This window comes from Triturus cristatus, chromosome 8 (assembly GCF_964204655.1).
Source record: "Triturus cristatus chromosome 8, aTriCri1.1, whole genome shotgun sequence".
Classification (NCBI taxonomy): Eukaryota; Metazoa; Chordata; class Amphibia; order Caudata; family Salamandridae; genus Triturus; species Triturus cristatus.
The window spans coordinates 78,101,239-78,120,264 of record NC_140591.1 but is presented as its reverse complement, the minus strand read 5'-3'; the positions used below and the strand labels follow the sequence as shown (position 1 = coordinate 78,120,264).

Sequence of the window (19,026 nt, the reverse complement as noted above, 5' to 3'; positions counted from 1 at the left end):
CTAACGGTCGGTGTAATAACGGAGCAAGGTTGGGGGGAATGTTTGATAGGATGATGTGCTGCGTGTTGTAGTCAGGGGTTGTCTGGGTGTAAGTAGCGTCTAATTCTGATGGAGGTAGTGGTGGGGCTGGTGATGGGGCAGGGCTGTCAATGGGGAGAGATGCTGGGGTAACTTGTGTGGTGGTGGTGGGGATGGCCTGGGTGACAATTTGGGATTTCGAGGCTTGGGGCCATATGTAGGTAGCTAAATACCGGTCGGTAACGGCCGAAAATCGGTAAATATCCCATTACCGACTGGTATTTAGGCAAATGAGATGTAGGAGTCCAAAATGAAGGTTTCGGTAATTATGAATCGGTAAATACCGATTCATCTTTACCGAATTCTAAATTACCGATTCATATTTACCGATTCGGTAAATATGAAGTGGTAAAACGAGAAAGGAGATGTAGGTAAATTCGGTATTACCGAATTCCATGAAATTCGGTATTTAAGAGTCGGTAATTAACACTGAGTGAAAGCAGGTGGTAATCAGCCACAGTGCATATAAGCAATCCCAAAATGCAACAGCGTGAACACCATGGCGGCTCTGTATGTGATTGCAAGGCGCCTAAGTCTACAGGCAGCAGGTCTGAGGATTTGGAGACGGGAGGAACGCATTTACAGACAGCGCATCACACTCTTTCAACAGACTGAGATACATGAAAGGTACAGGCTACACCCCTAAACCATCATGGACCTGATAAGGGACCTGCACCCACTCCTGGACCATCCAACAACAAGGGCGCATGCCATACCACCACATGTGCAGGTGCTCTGTAGCCTACATCTACTCGCACTTGGCAGTTACCAGGGGGTGATAGCTGCGGTAGGCGGGGTATCCCAGAGTTGCCTGTCCCGTTTCTTCAGGAAGTTCCTGGATGCCATGATGCAGAGAATGCAACACTACATTCGCTTCCCAAACACCCAGGCTGAACTGCTGAAAACAAAGACAGACTTTTACCAGATGGCACAGTTCCCGCATATCATAGGCTGTATTGATGGCACACACATTCCAATCTGCCCACCAGCAGCCACTGAGCACATCTACAGGAACAGAAAGTCCACCCACTCCATAAATGTGCAGGTAATCTGCGATGCAGGCAACATAATCACTGATATTGTAGCTAAGTTTCCTGGGAGCACCCACGACTCCTACATCTTCCAGAACAGTGGGATCTACACACGCCTGGTTGCCGGAGAATTTGGAGAAGGATACCTGCTAGGTAAATCACTGTGACACTCCCTAATACTTACCGCATATGAATGTGTATTGAGGCATGTGACTAATGGTACTCTCTTACTCACTCACCTAGGCGACAGTGCATAGGCCGTCCGGTCATTCCTCCTCACTCCCTACTTACACCCATCAACCCTGAGTGAGAGACAATAAAATGTGGCACACAAATCAACACGCAACGTGGTGGAGCGCACGTTTGGACTATTGAAAAGCAGGTTCCGCTGCCTCCACAAGAGCGGAGGCGCACGCCAGTACACACCCATCATCTGCTGCAAGATCATTGCCACTCGTGCAATGCTGCACAACCTTGCCACAAAGACCGGTACAGAGGTGGAAATAACAGATTTTGAGGACAATGATGATGAGTTTGCACAGCCAGAGCCCAACGCAGCAGGAGTGGCAGCAGCAACAGATGGGAGAGTGAGACGGGCAGAGATCACATGCAACTACTTCTAAGTAAGTAAGGGGACACAGCCAGTAGTTGGATGCTATGACGTAGTTTTAATTATCCAGCACTACGCCACTAAACAACGGCAAAACTGGCCTAACAAATTGGTGACATCCCTAGTTGGAAGTCAAGGGTTCCTTCACCCAATTGTGTGCTGCATCAGCGCCCATGCACTACAGTGCGGGATGCCAGTGATTGAGTGTCCTCACTGGCTGTGGGACCAGTGGCAGCCCCATGCAGTCTGACACTCCTCCGTGTGTCTGTGACGGGGGGGGTAATGCTGCTCCTACTGGTGGTGTCCTCGCTGCATCCACAGCACCAGTGTTGGCAGAGTGGCTTGTAAGCAGCACCTCAAGTGCACTGGTCACCCTCACCAGCCCCCTGGAAACATCATTGCTGCAGTGCGCAAGGCCCTCCTGCATTGCCACGGAGCGCCTGCAGAGCAGAGAAGTGGCAGTTGCTAGGCGGTTCACTGCCCTTGTGTGGCGATCAATTTTCTGCCTCTCCCTTCGCCGTGTTGCTCTGTCCTCATCGAATTTTGTGCACAGCAGCATGACGGACTGGGACATGTCCCGCATGCCCGCAGCCATCTCCCTCATGCCCTCAGCCATTGAGCTTATGCCCCTGTCAATGTTGCCCATTGTGTCATTGAGGCCCTTCATTTGGCGCTGGACTGACTGGATTGCCTTGCCTTGTAGGCTCTGCACCTTCACCATGGTGGCCTCCAGCCCTAAGAATACACCATGGCTCTCACCCTGTGGAGGTGGACTGCGCACCATAACCCTGCGGCGGCGTCTGGCACCTGTGTGTGCTCCCTCAGAGGCGGAGGGCAAACCGGCATTGCTACCATCCAGTGGCACAGTGGATGTTTCCTCCCCCCTCGAGTCTTCTGATGAGGACTCAGACACATGCAGTCTGGCAACTGCACGCCTCCTAGACCTGACCAATGCAGGTGGTGTTGATGCGGGCGAGGCTGGATGTGGTGGCGAGGCTGGATGTGGTGGCGAGGCTGGATGTGGTGGCGAGGCTGGCTGTGGTGGCGAGGCTGGCTGTGGTGGCGTGGCTGGCTGTGGTGGTGATGCTGGCTGTGGTGCTGTTGTCTGCCCAGCACTCGTGGTGGCCTTCTCTGTGCTGTCCTTCCGGGGTGCCCTCTCTCCCTTCTCCTGAGCAGTCCTGCGCGAAGTATCGCCTGTGGACAGAAATTCAACATCAGCTCAGTGTACCTGCAGCCCTGCATTGCTAACATCATAATAAATTTCTGCATCACTATCTCCTTGTCCTCTGCCTGCTTATCGCTTATGTCTGTCACATGCCTTGTTGTTCTGTGCGAATCTTGTCACGATAGGGGTTTCACAGACTACATCTCCCATAATGCATTGCTGGTATGCACAAAACACCTGTACTGGAGTGGGATTTACATTGCCCAATTGGGGATTTGGGATAGGGGGCCACAATGCTGTGCATGCGTCTTACCTTGTTCGGTAGCAACTCTGGCAGAGCTGTCTGCATCCCCAATCCCAACGACACTTTCGGGCTCAATCGTGGACTCCACGAGCTCCTCCAGTTTAGTCAGGGCAGGTGCCCTGTTCCTTCCTCCTCCTGTCCGGCTGGCCTCTTTCTTCAGATCAGCCATCTTCCTCTTTGTGATGATACGGATGTCGTACCACCGCTTCTTCAGCACATCAATGTCCCGGGGGGTCACTCCGATGGCATTGACCTGCGCCTGGATTCCAAGCCAGATCCTTCTCTTCTCTTCTCTGATTCAGCCACTTGCAGGGACTGCTTTCCAAACAGCTTATTGTGCTGCTTCACCACCTCCTCCACAAGTACCTGCCGTTCCTTTGGACTGAATTTGAGTTTCCTCTTCCTTTCCCCTCCATCTCTCTCTGTGTCCTGGCTGGCCATTGTGTCAGATTTCCTGTGCAAGTTCAGGCACTGGCTATGTTGCTCTCCTCTGCACTCCCAGCCTCTCCAGAGTCTGCTGATTGTGTGCACCTGCCTGGGTGTGGCCACTTCCTGGTTGGGTTGGGTGGGGTGTGGTTTGCACAGGATTGGCTGATTCCTCAATTGCTGTTCATTTGAATTACCGATTCGGTAAATACCGGTTCGGAAACACCGGTCGGTATTGTAGATTCGGTAAACATTTACTGAATCGGTAATAGTTACCGAAAAATTAGGTACATAGGAAATACCGATTTCTAAATACCGATTCGGTATTTAGGAATCGGTATTTCTAGGTTACCTACATATGGCCCCAGATCTTTAATAATGGGGAAGATGCTATCCAGGAGGTTTAAATTACGGTTGTGGATTGCATGAGGATGGTGCCGTTATTGTAAATGGTGATGGTTGCTGTCGCGTGAAAGAGCTGGGAGGGGGAGATGTAAATAAGTAGGCCGTGTGCGAATTTCCTGGTGGAGGAGATCGTAAATAAGGTAACGAAGGCTTTCCTCCATTGCGCTCTCAGTTTCGTATGAAAAATGATATCGGTAGTAGTGTGCCCATTGTGCATTGAGAAGTAGGGATCAGCGATGGGTGTTTCAGGATGTGTTTTTATGAGATTGTGTTTAAAGCGTTTGGCTGATTTTTTTGATGGGTTGGGAGGGTAAATGATGGTGTAGGTATGTGAGCCTGTGAGTTCCATGATATGGCGCAGTTTATGCGACGATAAGGGGCTCAAAAGTGTATAGGGCTTGTGTTGGGTCTGTGTTGTGAGTTAAGGCGGGATTGTGGAGGCAGGTGGCTGTGGGAGGGTGAGGTAAACAGCTGTGGAGGTATGTAGATTTGGGTCTTGGTGGGGAGAGGGTGTTAATTCTATAGCCCTAATGGAATGAACCATGGGCGTAAACTGCGTGGAGAAATAGGGGGCAGGCTATGCAGAGTAAAGATTATAATAGGCAAAGGTTTACATAAAGAATCAGACCTGTAACGCTTAGGTAGGTCGGTCAATGTTCAAAGGATATGTGGTATACCCTTGAATTCGAGTCATTCTAAGATGGCCGCCTCCATTGACAGGGAGTCTTATGGCTATCTGTGCTGACCTGTGTCTATCTCTGTGGCATGTGAATTAGCTTGTTTCAGTTTCCTTTCCTTATTGTAGTTGATAGTCCTCTTTCAGTTGTTATGCTTAGGATGAAATTATTAAGACAGGAGCGACCAGTGGACAGAGGTGGACCCCTCGCCCTTGTTGTTTCAGTGGTCGGCCATTTTATGAGTCTGTGACCGAGGGGTATTGTCAGCTAGCTTAGTATACAGTTAAAAATAAAGATGAAAGATAAGAATAGAGGTAGAATGAGTGACCGTACCGTGAAGGCATCCCTGATGTCGTCGTTGGCAGTAGATGTATACCCCGCCTGGTGGGACTGCGGGCTCCCGCTGGGCCAGTCGTTGATTACCGTGGGGTTGTAACGGGGCTACTGTGGACTTATTCTATACCCCCAAACGAATCCAAATGCAAAATCAAAAATCCCATTTGTGTGCCCTCCTCGTTGTTGTGTGCTGAGCCTTGGGGGCGGGGAAAAGTACCGACTGCTTCCGTCGCGTACCGCAGACCAAGCAGTGCGGGAAGAAATGCGCTTTAACTGTGCCTTTGTAGAAGCGGTTAGAAAGGTTCTGCCTCCTCCAGTGCTGCCTGCCATCAACCATGGGCGCTCCCAGTTCCTTGGCCCGTGCAGACGGTGCGCGAATTAGCAGGTTTGTGTATGGACGCTCCTGCAATCACGTTCCGAGTGGAGGTCCGGGGCTATGCTTCGGTGCTTTGCTTCCGCAATGATGTGTGCTGTAGGGGCCCACAACCGCAGCCTCCGGGGGCGCAGCATTCTTTTCTGGTCAGGTAGCCTCGTCCAGGGGTCCGGGGTTAACCTTGTGTATCATACGCCCGACTGGCCTCTTCCTTCTTCGATGCGATCCTCGTCATGGGGTCCTGGTTTAACCTTATGTATCATACGCCCGACTGGCTCCTTCCTTCGTCGATGCGATCCAAGTCACGGCTCCTCCGGCTGCCATCAGCTTCGGCTACATCGTTGGGTGGATGAGAGGGCTCAGCCAACTCGCCAACCGAGTCTCGTTGAAAACAGCTGGACACCACAGGCTCTCTCGGGGTAAGTGGCGTTGTTTTGGACCCGATCCTTCTGAAAATAAGTTTGTACGATGATGAGTAAATCCTGTTACTGTGGTGTGTTCCGTTCCATTCAGTTGTTGCCGCTAACCGGGATATTCTGATTTCGGGATCCCAAGCGCATGGAGCTCTTTCGGAGGGCTCCTGCCAATCGGCCATCTTGAATATTACCCCACAACGATATAATGTTATAAGCACAGTCCTGGGCACACGTGGTGGGGGGTATAACAATGGTATTGAAGTCCCTATAGGATCAAAGTTGCTGCGGTCGACACCAGTATAATGTTCAGAGTCACTTAATGAAATAACAACTGAATAGAATCAAACAACCAGCCGACACGTGTTTCGTCACAAGGAAATTGACCTCTGACTCTTCGGGGCTGAGTGGGCTTCTTTTAGTGCTTATTAGCGTGTGGTGATGCTTCCGACCCACACGATACTCCCGCGTGGGTAAAGTTTCTAAGGGAGTATTCCGTAACGTCTTACTTTGTCCCGATTTGTGTATCCAACTTCCAGTTCAAATGTCGTAGCATCTACGACTCCCACGCCGGCATACTCGAGTACGAGCAATATAATATTATGTGGGGTATAAATCCCACACGGGGTGACAGATCTGGGCATGTTCACTCTTAGCAATCTTTTAACTCAAGAAAACGCAATTGTTTGTGGCCATTCATAAACTTCTCACAATCTCTCTCACCCTAGAGATGTCCAGAGATTTACTGGTTGGAGTAAAACCCATTTAAGTGGGCTGGGGTATAGAAATCATCCAAACTTTTTGAGTGTTCCAGGGAAGAAGTTTCCCTCAGTGAGCACTTTACTCTGTCAGGTTATTGAAGACTTATTTGAGGAGGTGGAGGGTTCTGAAGCTCGGATAGAGTATGACACCATAAGCAAAACTCAGTTATATCGATGTCTATTCAGTACTAACAGGTAGGTAACATTAAAGATAAATACAAAAAAACTAAGTGTTAGCATCTTCTGGGGGCTGAGATACGACTCCTAACATTATTATACATTGTTAGCTACTGATAACATTGATGTTATGGCAGTGTACCTATGGTGCTTGATCTTTGGAAGTGCTCTGGTCTTAGGGTTTTAGCTGGAGCTAAAAAAAAGTCTTGCAAATGAGTCTTAAAGTTTGGCAAGGGACACAAATGCAAAGAGACTGGTCCAAGCAATGTTCCTGGACTATACTTGGGTACCAAGGCTGAAATAAAATGCCTCCCTAAAAATGATGCCTTACAAACACCCACTACCCAAATAATTAGGACCATTGCTTAATTGAGTGGCAACTGGCGCTCATTTTTTGGGACCAGCACTTATTTTTCCTCATCAGACATTTCTGGAGAACAAGGCATGGAATAACGCATAAAAGGGAAGGAAGAGAAAGTTGGATAAAGAATCCTAAAAAGAGAAAGCAGGAACCTGCAAGAGTGAGATAAAGGGGGAGGGAGCATCTGGTAGTGGATTAAGGAGGCATAAAGTGGTTTGAACTCTGTGCAGCCTTAGTATTCAGCGTGCTAAACTTTAATGGCGCCGGCGGTGATCTGAGCAGCGCTTTGGGCACCGGCACACTTAGGACCACACCTAACAATGGCTCTTGTGCTTTCCTGGTGGTAATGTCCGTGTGTCAGGCCACTACTCTTTGGCTAGTGACCCAGTTCTCATAGTTACTTACTTGAGTCCAGCTAATAGTACCAGGCTCATCTGGTAAATATGGCTTTTCATGGACCTGCTTGGACTAGTGAGTCAGTTTGCTCAATGGTGCCTTTTTCTTTCTGTAGCCTAGAAAATATTTGTAGAAATCAATATTTTCCAGTGGCAGGCTCACCCTTTGGACTGGTGACACCCGAGGAAGGCACTGGAACTAGGATCAAGGGGGACTTGGTCTTTAAGGGGGAGGGACCAGTCTAATATCTGCTGGCAATATCTCCGGAACTGGGTACACCAGTCCTGTATGGTTGAAAAATTGTCTTTCAATATTTAATCTGGAAACAATTTTAAGATCTAATCGCAAAATGTATCTGAAAGAAATAACCTTTTCCGTCAGGAATCCACACTCTGGAGCTCTCTTCCTGAAAATTGAAAGCTTTGTCAAACATTGCTTCCTTTAATAATGTGTTAAACGCTCACTTGTTCTGAGGGGGGAAAAGGAAACTGAAAAAAGTACTTGAAAGCCTGTGGTTGATATAGTGCTATGTACATGTTTGGGTTAGTTCTAGCGAGATGGTTCAAACGGATTTGAAATGCGGAGGCACACAGTATCCTGATACCTTTCTGTGGCTGAAGATGGGATACATACTGTCTGAGTAGGGTTGGGGACAGTACAGACTCTGCCTTCTCAATGTCTGAAGTTGCTGATGGTGCTCTTCAAGACTTGCACCAATGTGAGGAGGAGTGGAGAGTATGGCCACGTGGTCAAGGACCCAGTATGGCCACGTGGTCAAGGACACATTCGCGATGAGAGAGGGGGCATAGATGCTTGGATGGGGCGTGGGCACTTGCACTGGGTAATGCTAGGCCTGGGATTGTGAGACGTTGCTGTTGAGACTTGGAAGATATAGAGATTAGGACACTAGGAAAATGCAGCTTGGGTGTCAGACAATTGAAAGGGAAGACAGACACGGGGATTACTAGACTGCATGCTCTTAAAGAATCAAAAAGAACGTTCAGCCATCGGGATTGACTCTATGGCCTTAAGGTTGCATACCGATGACTGAAGCACGGACATTCACCCACTGAGATGGACTCGTCATTCATGCTTGGTAGTGCACACAGACCTTGAGTAAGGGACAGATGTGCAGGCTTTATTCCTACTCGGCCTTTCCATGCTTTACTTGACTTATCTTTATCTTACGTACATACACTGCATGCTGCCACTACTGCAATTTACAGACCCAAAAATGCTTGGGGCCATTGTAGGATTTAACAATTTACCATATGCAACCAGTACTAGTAACGTGCGATAGTAATCCGGCCCACTATTTAAAACCCACTTGCCACTTATAGGTTTAGTTCACTTGGTACATTAAGGTACTGCAGCCCCGGGTAAAATTCACCATTTCATTCTTGATTTAAAAGGCACGTGTGCCTAGGGGCACTGACAGGTAAACTACACATGTTTTTGATCGAAATTTGTAGAGTATTTTGAGACATTAGATTTTCTTTGGAGAAAAAAAAAAAGATTTGTAATGTGTTGATTGGTAGATGCACGCAGGTTTGTTTGTTTGACCCGATATATGACATACACTTCGATTAGGCTTCCAAAATGAAACCTATTGCCATAATTGAAAGAGGTTATTATAATTGTTTCCTATATCCAAAGGTTTCTGTAAATCTGGTTCATTTTCTGCACTTCATCCAATTTCAAGGTTTGTTCGGGTGCATATAATGTTGGCTTCTTAACATCTACAGACTACTGTATGTTTTATGGTTCTTCAAACTACAGTGTATAGAACTCTACCTTTCTGTGTATGTTGAACCCAGATTTTTCTTGTTGTAGGAGGATCCCGCTTTGACCCGTTGGACTCATGCCCGAACATTGAATATCTACCCAAATTTCAGGCCTACTCCAAAAACCTCCTTGCTTGGTTTAGTGTGGGGTGTCGGCCCTCTTCTATTCTGGTACTACGTCTTCAAAACGGATAGGGTAAGACTCTGGATGGGAACAGCCCCCACATTTTATAAGAGTTAAGTAAATGTTCAGGAAAATGTTTATTGTATGTTGGAGAACCATTTTCAAAAAATGTGCATTTATGTACTTCTGAGATATATACATACACCAGGCCGAAGCAGAATTTCGATTAGGCGGGAGTATTTGGAGCAATTTCAGTATTTCTGCCTTGCTTTTTGATTATAAAATTACCATTAATTACGCAATAACTCCTGCAATTTGGGGGCAATAATCCTCCCACAAAAGCACATTTAGCGGACGCTTCCTATTCGTGTACTGCTGCAATTAGCGCTGTTTTTAGTGCGAAATGCATCTTCGGGTCCTCTTTGAATGCAAAGGTAATTTATGCGCTAAGAAACCTGTGCTAAATGCCGGTAATAAATGTGCGGCAAATCCTACAGGAAGAGCACATTTAGCGAGCGTGAGTGGCTGCCTGGTTTTTGTGTTCTGTTGCATTTAGTGCTATGTCTTAGAGCAAAATGCATCTTCGTTAGGGTCGTTTTGCGCTAAGAAGTAGCGCTACATGCAGAAATGCTCTTCTCGTGTAATTCTGTGTAATTTCAATGAATTCTTAGGTAATTCTGCGTGAACATGCCACAAGAATACCCGAGTTATGCCCACTCCTAATATTTACATATTCTCTAACACAAATCGTCTTTCCGTCGTGAGAGATGCAGCAGACATTTGAAACTAGATACTGCCACACGGGGGAGCAGTTGTCTCATTTAAACAGATGTGTGGACCACGATCTTTTTAAAACTGCGACCAAAAAAACTATGGTTCTCAACGTCTCAAAGATCATTTAGTGTTCAGTTACACAGTTTAGGGGCTCAGACTGAGAAAGACCGTTGGCCCGAGTTTGACTTCTGAAACCTGGGAAAAACAAGCGTGGGATTTGCTGTCAACCTTAAAAACCACGAGGTCATGTGCCAGCAAAGTACTGCTTTAAGAATCGGGGAACATGCTTTAAAATAGCCGTGGACCGCGAAGTGCCTCAAATTTTAAGCAGTCCACAAATTGCACCCAATGCATGAGCGACGTGACGTGATATGATTTCGCTATTTTAGTGTCAGCAGAGTTTGTGGTGCCTCATTTTCATGACCTAAGTTGAGTAATTGGTATTTAGACATACCCATATATGCTGTGCCTGTTCAAGACAGAAGTTGCAAGCCACCTTGGTAAATACTGAGTGAAACTAAGGAGCCATATCATTTTCTTCATGAATCAAAGGTAGTAGAATCCATGCTTGCCACGCTCGCCACTTGAAGAGCCCAAATCCAGACTGCCAGGTCCTCCCTTTCTTCACTGGCAGAGGAGAGTGGCCCAACCCCACTCTCTGAATATCTGCAGGGTATGCCGACGAGGGAGCCTCTATGGCCATCATTAGTGTTTTACTAGGATGTATTGAATGTGACAACCTTGAAAATGCTTTGGGCTTTCAAGAAGAGGTAATGTCGTTCCTGGAATGTGGCTGAGATCTGTCCATACTTTCTCAATTCCGTGGTGGACTTGTTGCTGTTTATAAAGCCCTGTGCATGTGTGTTACCTATGCATATCGGTCTCATTGTGAGTTCGCACATGACAGATTTTTGTCGTTCAGTATCTGACCTATTACGTGGAAGTAAAATAATGTAATGCTGGGTGTACTCCACACTCTGACCATTCTCGCATGTGGTGTAATTGCCACTTAATCAATCCAGGGGCCCAGCCACAAACGGTCAACACCTTTTCGAACGTGGGTGATTGAAAATAGTCTGCACAACCACTGAGATAGTGAAATATTGCATATGTAACTCTACCACCGGCTCCAATAACCAGACCTTCCTCCGCTATGTAAAATGACATCCTGATGCAGATTGTTTAAGTTGGTAAAATTGTAAAGATACCAGACACAATTTTGCAAAAGAAGAGTAATATTTATTATGTTGAAAAATATTATACATTCTAGATCAACAGGGCAGGAAGAGCTCACAGGTTTACCTCCGGAATCCATTAGCACAGCTTGGTAACATTCAGTATAAAGGGTATTAAAGTAAGAAATCTTTAAAGATGTGAGGAAATGACTACCTTCTTGAACGTATTGGTATGGCTTGCTTTGAAATATAGGTCTATGAAAGGGACCAGCGGCAAAGAGATGGTGTTTGAGCTGAGAGTTTGTGAACAAATATGTACCCTTACAACGCATGCTGTAGGGTGCGCATTGGACTTAGGAATATTATTATTTACTATTCCTACTCCAGTTTGCGCAAACTGAAGTAGGACATTGCGCCCCCTATAGCAAGTGTGAGAAGTTGGCCTGGTATATGATGTTCACGAGTTAAAGTGACCACCTTGTACCATGCCAAGCAACCCTTATGGTGTGGTTGTAAGTCAACCTATTCGGACTAGCCGCCCTAGTGGTAGCGTAGGCTAAGCAGTCTTTGAGGCTAAACTCGTTAAAGCGTGTTAAGCAGGCTGTTTTACCATATGTAACCCCCTTTTATACCAATGAAAGGACACCACACAGATATATATTCAAAATATATATGTATTTATTACTCAAAGTATCCCCTAGACTCTTTATTAGCACCGGAGCACAAATCGTTAAACAAGAAAGTATTACAATATACAGAAGTCGCGCTTTATATGGATGGGCCCTGGTGGCCACTCAAACCATATACTAAAATAGTGGTATAAGTACCACGAACAGGAAAGGGAAAAGGCCTAGGGCCTCTAGAATCGCTGGGCCTACAAGGAGCTAACTTCAGTTAGTGACCAGGAGGTCCACGGGTCACGTGTGCAGTGAGGAAAGTTACACGCGGGCTCCCATAGGTTTTCAATGGGTGCGTAAAAGTTCAAAAGTTACTGCTAGAAAGGGTCTTCTGGATGGACTACGAACTTAACACTTAAAACACAGACACTAGAGATGTTTCTCTACACTTGGGCACCGGAGTGCCAGCTTTACCTCACCCACAGGAAGCGGGTGCATAGGTCTCGAAGTGCGTCGGGTTTCGTCTATCTGTTAAATGGAGCCTGATGACAAAGATGCTGCAGGCGGCCGGTCCAGCAGAGATGCGGTGGATCCAAGAGTGGATCGGAGTTGTAGAAGACCTGAAAGCAGAGGGGACAGTGTTCAGTCACTAGCCAGTGACCAGCGTGGCACCAGGTAGGTACCAGGCGATGTCGGGTGAAAACAGGTGATATGGGGTAGCTTGTCTCCGCAGCCACGTGGTCCCTGAAGGTCGACGACGTCCAGGAGCTGTCCCACGCAGGCTCTCGCTGTCGGCGGTGTGGGCGACTCGAAGGAAGCAAACCAGCCTTGGCACAAGCAGAAGTCGTGAAGAAGGAAGAAAGCTGATTACTCTGACCAGCAAGGTCAGAGGGGCGGCTCCTTTGGAGGGGAGCAAGGGCCAGTCTGGAGCAACCAGACCAGCGTCGTAGATTTCAAGGTTCGTCGCCAAAATGGCCACTAGCCAACGGGCCAGGGACCGGACAGGCGCGTCGAGTTGCAAAGTGCAGAGGGGCCCCACGCAGATCGTGGAGATGCTGGAGGGCTCACCTTTGGTGCAGATGCTGCTCGGATGTTGGGCTTCTCAGGACCCAAAGCACAACTTTGAGGGAGCCTCTGTTGTCGCGCTTGCAGCTTGTCGTGGGTCTTTCAAGATGGCTGGCTCCACGTGTCTCGGTGCCTCCACGGGTTCCTTCTTCGCAGGGACTGTGGATCGGGCGGTGAGAGGTCTGGAGGTCCAGGTCTTGTTGGGCTCTGGGCTCGGGCTCCGGCAGGAGGCGGCGGCAAAGCAGACGTCGAGTAGCTGGTTGGTGCTTGCGTTAGCAAGATGGTCTCTCCCTGACCATAGGGGAGATTTCCTTCTGTCCTCTGTGCAGCAGAGCGTCGAAGTTCCCGTCTTCTTCTTGTAGTTAAGTTGATTCCAGGATGTCTGAAGTCTTAGGACACAGCTCCTACCTTTAAGCGGATTCTAGGGGCCGGACTACCTGCTAGGTCCCTCCCTGTGGGTGGGACCAGGAAGGGGGGTGGTTACACCCCCAATCCTTTGTCCAGCTCGCCCCAGGTCCGGGGCTGGTGTGCCCCAGGACCGGTTTGAACTGGCATATGCACCGAGGCTCCTTGTGAGCCTCAGGCATGTCTGATTCCATTCAAGCCCTACCAGCAGGAGGGCAGACTTGTGTCTGTGGTGGCAGCATCCATTTTGTGGAGCTGAGCTGAGGCTATGTCTGATTTTACCCGGGTTTCAGGTACTGTACATGTCGTGCCCCTCTAGAAGGGTGGAATTCTAACCCCGTCGCCAGAATTGGCGAGGGGTTAGTATTCCAATTCGTATGACACCTTACTCGACATGTTTTGATAAAGCCAAACCAAAGATAGCATTTAACCGCGAGGTTCATAATGCACTTAAGAGTATATGGTATGGCTATCTGGAAACGGTAGAAGGAAGTTGTTCCGACCACTGCAGACAGACTCAGCTCATGCCAGAGCACCATCTCACAGGGAACCAATCACTCTGCCTTCAGGATTGTCAAGGCCTGCCATAGGAGTGACTTATAGGTTACCAGGTGTCCCATTTAAGGTTAGGTATAGGTATACTACACCTAAGTAAGAGGTGGTTACACCAACTTACCCCAGCTGAGTGATCAGCCAGTTGTGTCAAATTGCTAGGCCAGGCCAGGGGTGGCACAATACATGCTTCAGCCCCTGGTAGGCCTTAGATACACCAATGCCCTGGGTACCTAGTGTACACTGGTACAGGGGCTCACAGGGTGATCCATTTCCAATTGGTTATGCACCTAGAGTGCATAGTGTCAATTTAGTAGAGAGAACAGCAGGCTGGGGGTCTGATTAGCAGGCCCACAGCCTCAATATGTCAAAAACCAGTGAAGCAAAAAGGAAAAATTTGGGGTGACCATAGGATAGCAGACCCTACTCTCCTACAGCAAGTCGTACTAATGACTTGCGATGTCATGGTATGCATACTAACAACGCGGTCGTTGTAATGGCATGCATTGTGGAGACAGCTTTGTAAACGCTGTTTTCCTATGTGAACCTGTGTCCTGGAAGCTCTGAGTAGTGGACACGGTAAAGTTGAAAAATTATTGATTAATTGACTCTTCTAGTGAAAACAGTAAAATCCTATCAAGTCTGAAGTTCAATGGACCTTGACTATCAATATTAGTACCTAAAATTACGCCATTATTGGATCCTGACAATCCTGATTAATGATCTGTTTGGTTAAAGTTTTGTTTTGGGTGAGGGGGTGGGGTACTTCTCAAAGAGAAATATTACACTCTCAATTAAGTCCTTCTCCTACCTGTACATGTGCATTTTCACAAAATGTCATCCACTGGAGTGACATGCATAAACTGATGATGGGACTCAGCCAACCAACAGCCAGTCCTCAAACCACCTGCTAATGTTTTAGCATATGTGTTGCTGGTTCGCACTCTAATGCATTTCTCTGAGCCAAGAGGGCAGGATTCTCATAACAAAGTTGTTACAGTGGGTGGTGGAGAAAGGTAATTTTAATCCCGATTCTGAAGAACTTGCCCGCAAAACCCTTCAAGAGACTGATAAATACTTGAAAATGCACAACAGACTGGTTATATGAATATGGAAGAAGTCAGCTGAAATAAATCCAGGCAAAGAAAACTATAAAAGTGTGTGGTGAAAATGTCCACAAATGTAATGCCACTTTCCGGCTTGGAAGCATCATTACAAGTTATCATATTACAAAGGCACTGGGTGGTGGATCCGAGGTTCTTTATGTAAGTCCCTAGAAGCAGGAACACCTGTCCTGCCATGTCTTGAAGTGGTGGCAATCTTGAATTGGCCTGAATGAAGCAAAAACATCCACCATCTTGCTTTGGTCCTGGTCAGGTTAGACTATCAGTGGCAGCCATCTTGTGGGGATGGTCAGTGAGTAATCTCCTATGACATACTGTCCAAAAATGAGGTGAGCCAAGGAATGGAACTATCCCAATAGGCTCAAGACAGTTTAGGGCCCTGGCAGGATCGGAGGAGTATGCAACATCTTGTCTACTGTTTTATCACTGATTGGCAGCAGTTTATCAAGTGTACCGTTTCTCACACTCATGCCCAGTGCGTTGTTTTTAGACATGGGCTGGAGACTACGTTTGTTCTCTAGACTGCTGGATCACATCAATCACCCACATCATATCAACTCTTCTCTTTGCTACACCATTCAATAACACGATCACCCAAAAGCTCACGCCACAGTCGTCTCTTGCTCACCTCAACTGATCGTTCGACTTCAGCACACCACTGCTTCATTTGAATACTCGCACCACTCCTTCAGGCATGACCTTATCTACATATATACCTTTCTACTCGTAATGATACTTTACCCCACTTGCCTATCACTGACCAACCCTCAACCACTTCTAACTTGCCTGCATCATCAAGTAATCATACTGGACCCCACTCTAACTCTCACCACCTTCACCCGGAGCCACCTGTACCACAACTCAGCCAGACACCAGTGGCAGCTCCTCTGCAATGGCTGAAGAGCATCGCTCCACTGGCTCAGTGCCAGCAGCTGAAAAATAAAACCATATTTTATTATCATTTTATTTTTCAGCTGCTGGCTGAGCCAGCTTGCGTAGGGTGGGGCGAGTCAGCCCATAGGAGAGAGGAGGACTAGAGTAGATGTGCACTTCCAAGTGTGCATATCTATTTGACCGGCCATCTTAGGCCGGCCAAATAGGCATGCACAGTTAGGTTTCTGCAACCCAGCTGTATTGCACAGCCGGGTTGGAGAAACAGTACAGACTCCCTGTGCTTGAGCAAGCTTTGAACCAGCCCGCTCAGTTCATACTATGAGAGCAGCGGGGAGATTGCACAGGGAGTCTCTGATGCTGTCCCAGTGTCTGCTGGGACCAGGAAGCAGAGAAAAAACGAGATGGCCAGCAGTTTAAGGTAATTTTTTAAATTTATATTATTAACCCCATCACACCCCCCAGTGCTTCCTCACCCCCTGTAATCTGCCACTCGCCCACCACTTTTTATTAGTTTCGGCTGCCACTCGCATCACAATTCAGTAACCCTACTCTTCCGCATACTCGTATCGACAGCCACCAATATCAAAACCAATTGCTCACACCATTAACTCACACCAACTTCTGTACCACAATCTCATACTTAACACTATAACTCATCCCACCACACTTTACCCACTTAGTTGCATACTAAGTCGCTTGCCATCTTCACTAATGTCCGATGAAGCCTAAGTGTATCCTCTACTCCTTGATGGTTGGCTCTGCATTTATTGGGTCTAGACCTCGGTTGTAACTCTGCTATGCCTACCTACAAGATGTGCATAGCCTGAAGATTGCATTGATGTGTGAAGACATCCTATAAGAAAGCTAGCTGATCTACTTGGACTGGGTCAGTACCAGTTAGTCTGTGTCCTGCAGAAACTTGGCTGACTAAGGTGACATCTGATATGAGTTACCCACTTACAACATCCATCTGTCTTTGTGTGGCTGCATGTGTTGTCTGACAGCATGTGTCCCTGTATTTGTTGTATGTGTTTACATGCCTCTCTATGAACATTATCTGGCTATCTGTGTTCATGTGTGTGTTGTCTGCATCCACACATCTTACAACGTAGCACCAGTACAACACAGCACACAGTGACTTAAATATTCCAGGTAGATTGGCTTCGCTAATGTTTGTTTCCTCTCTGATTTGGTTGAACTTGATTCAAGGCTGAATGTCTCAACCTTTGGGGTGGAAATGTTTGAGTAATGGTAAATAAATGGCCAACTAATCAAAGGATCTTGCCCAAGGCTGTGATGGATTTTCGTATTTTGTAGCACATTAGTCTTGGATTTGGATTCAGATTGAGTTTGTGAGGACGAGTTATGTTTTTCCCCTTGATAAAGCAGTTGTGTTTGTGATGGAAGTTGGAATTTCTACCTCCGAGACAGTTATTTCAAGTTTTCCATACAGTGTCTTACAGCCACTCAGATGTAGGTTATGCGGGAGAACGCAAATAACCCTAGAGAACCTGGGCTCAGAGCATGAAGAACATTAAGAAAGGGTTCTCTACAGGGTAAGATTGAACCTTATGGTACTTGTAGTCCACAATAATGGACTTGATATTATTGGAACTTGCAACCAACATGGCTTACACTTCATACTTAGTGTCATTAGTTATAGAAAGTACCTCGCCGATTGTACACCAGTGCAACTCTGTGGGAGACCCTCAAAAAACGAGATTGCAAATTCCCTGGAATAATTCAAAACCTATTTAATTACACATTAGTCATGTATATCAAAACATAGGTGGATATTATTACACGGTCCTTGTGTACTCGTACAGGGGGTGACATCACAAAAATCAAGTGTTCATCATACACCCAGAGATAGTAAAATAGCAAAATTCCATGGCGACTGCACGTGTTACTTTGCAGCTTGAGTTTATCCTTGGTGTGAATTCATCCTCAAATTTGCCATAGTGGATACTACAGCTCCTCCAAAAGGAGGTCTCTTCAGGGCGCTTTATTACCAGTTCCCAGAGTCACATTAAATTAGTGAGTTTGTATGAATCCAGTCATTTTCTCAAGTCTTTGCTACAAACACACTTAAAACCCTTTTTTCTTTTCTCCACAGGACAAGAGAGAAAAGCTTATTCAGGAAGGCAAGCTCGAGCGGCGCTACAACCTGTCCTATTGAATTGACTTTGCAGACTTGTCTCCCAATGAAATCTGTTGTATTTACTAGATCCTTTACTGCTCCAATAAAACGGATATCACTATTTATGTTACATAGAGTCTGTATTCATTTACTCTGGAGCAGCTTCAGGTTAGCTGCTCTTTGTAGCAGAGCTTCATTTCTTGTTTCTTCCATTTCCTTTATTTATATAGTTGAGGTTTTGTTATTACTCTTTACAAATATTAGGAGTACATGCATAAAAGGAATCATATGACATGAAAAAGCGCTGAGTAAACGTACAGGAGCTTCTATTTAGTCTATAGTTTGAGGTTTGTGAAGCACCAGAAATACATCTGTTTATTGTCTCAATTGTGATATTTTAAGAAGACAATTGTATGACTTTGGCATATTACTTTCTGGTGTTTAAAAAGACTGCACTTTATTACTAATGGTATGTAGTAAGACAGTACTTTACGCATCATGGTATATTGCCACAAGTACATGTAAAAATATATCAGAAATATCCCTACTCTTGTATATGGGATTGTTTTTTCTCAATGTGTAATGTGAGCAGCACCCTGCAAATAAGTCCCAGAATTCCTATCCATGTTATTTATCTGGTTGAAGTTCACATTTTAACTCTACACAAGACATAGTAAGGTGCAGTGAAGCCCGTTACCAAAGCACCCACTTGATCAGCAAAGAGGAATTGCAAGAAGCGAATCTTGAAGGCAGCATTGAATTTTCAAAAGTCCAAACCAAGCCACGTCTGTTCAGCTGAGTTCCACACACTTCTAGCCTGGATCAGAAAAATTGTACTGTTACACTGACTGCTGAAAGC

At 46.5% G+C, this 19,026-nt stretch overlaps 1 protein-coding gene across 1 annotated transcript in view; it reads left to right on the top strand.

Annotated features, from left to right (window-relative positions):
* NDUFB4 (NADH:ubiquinone oxidoreductase subunit B4) overlaps positions 1-18,297 on the top strand; it is a 42,692-nt gene extending 24,395 nt beyond the window's left edge. The window contains exons 2-3 of the mRNA XM_085621045.1: positions 9,347-9,493; positions 18,144-18,297. Coding sequence (XP_085477171.1) covers positions 9,347-9,493; positions 18,144-18,206 — 210 coding nt within the window. The 3' untranslated portion in view covers positions 18,207-18,297. The remainder of the gene's footprint in view (positions 1-9,346; positions 9,494-18,143) is intronic.
* Positions 18,298-19,026: the final 729 nt, after the last annotated feature.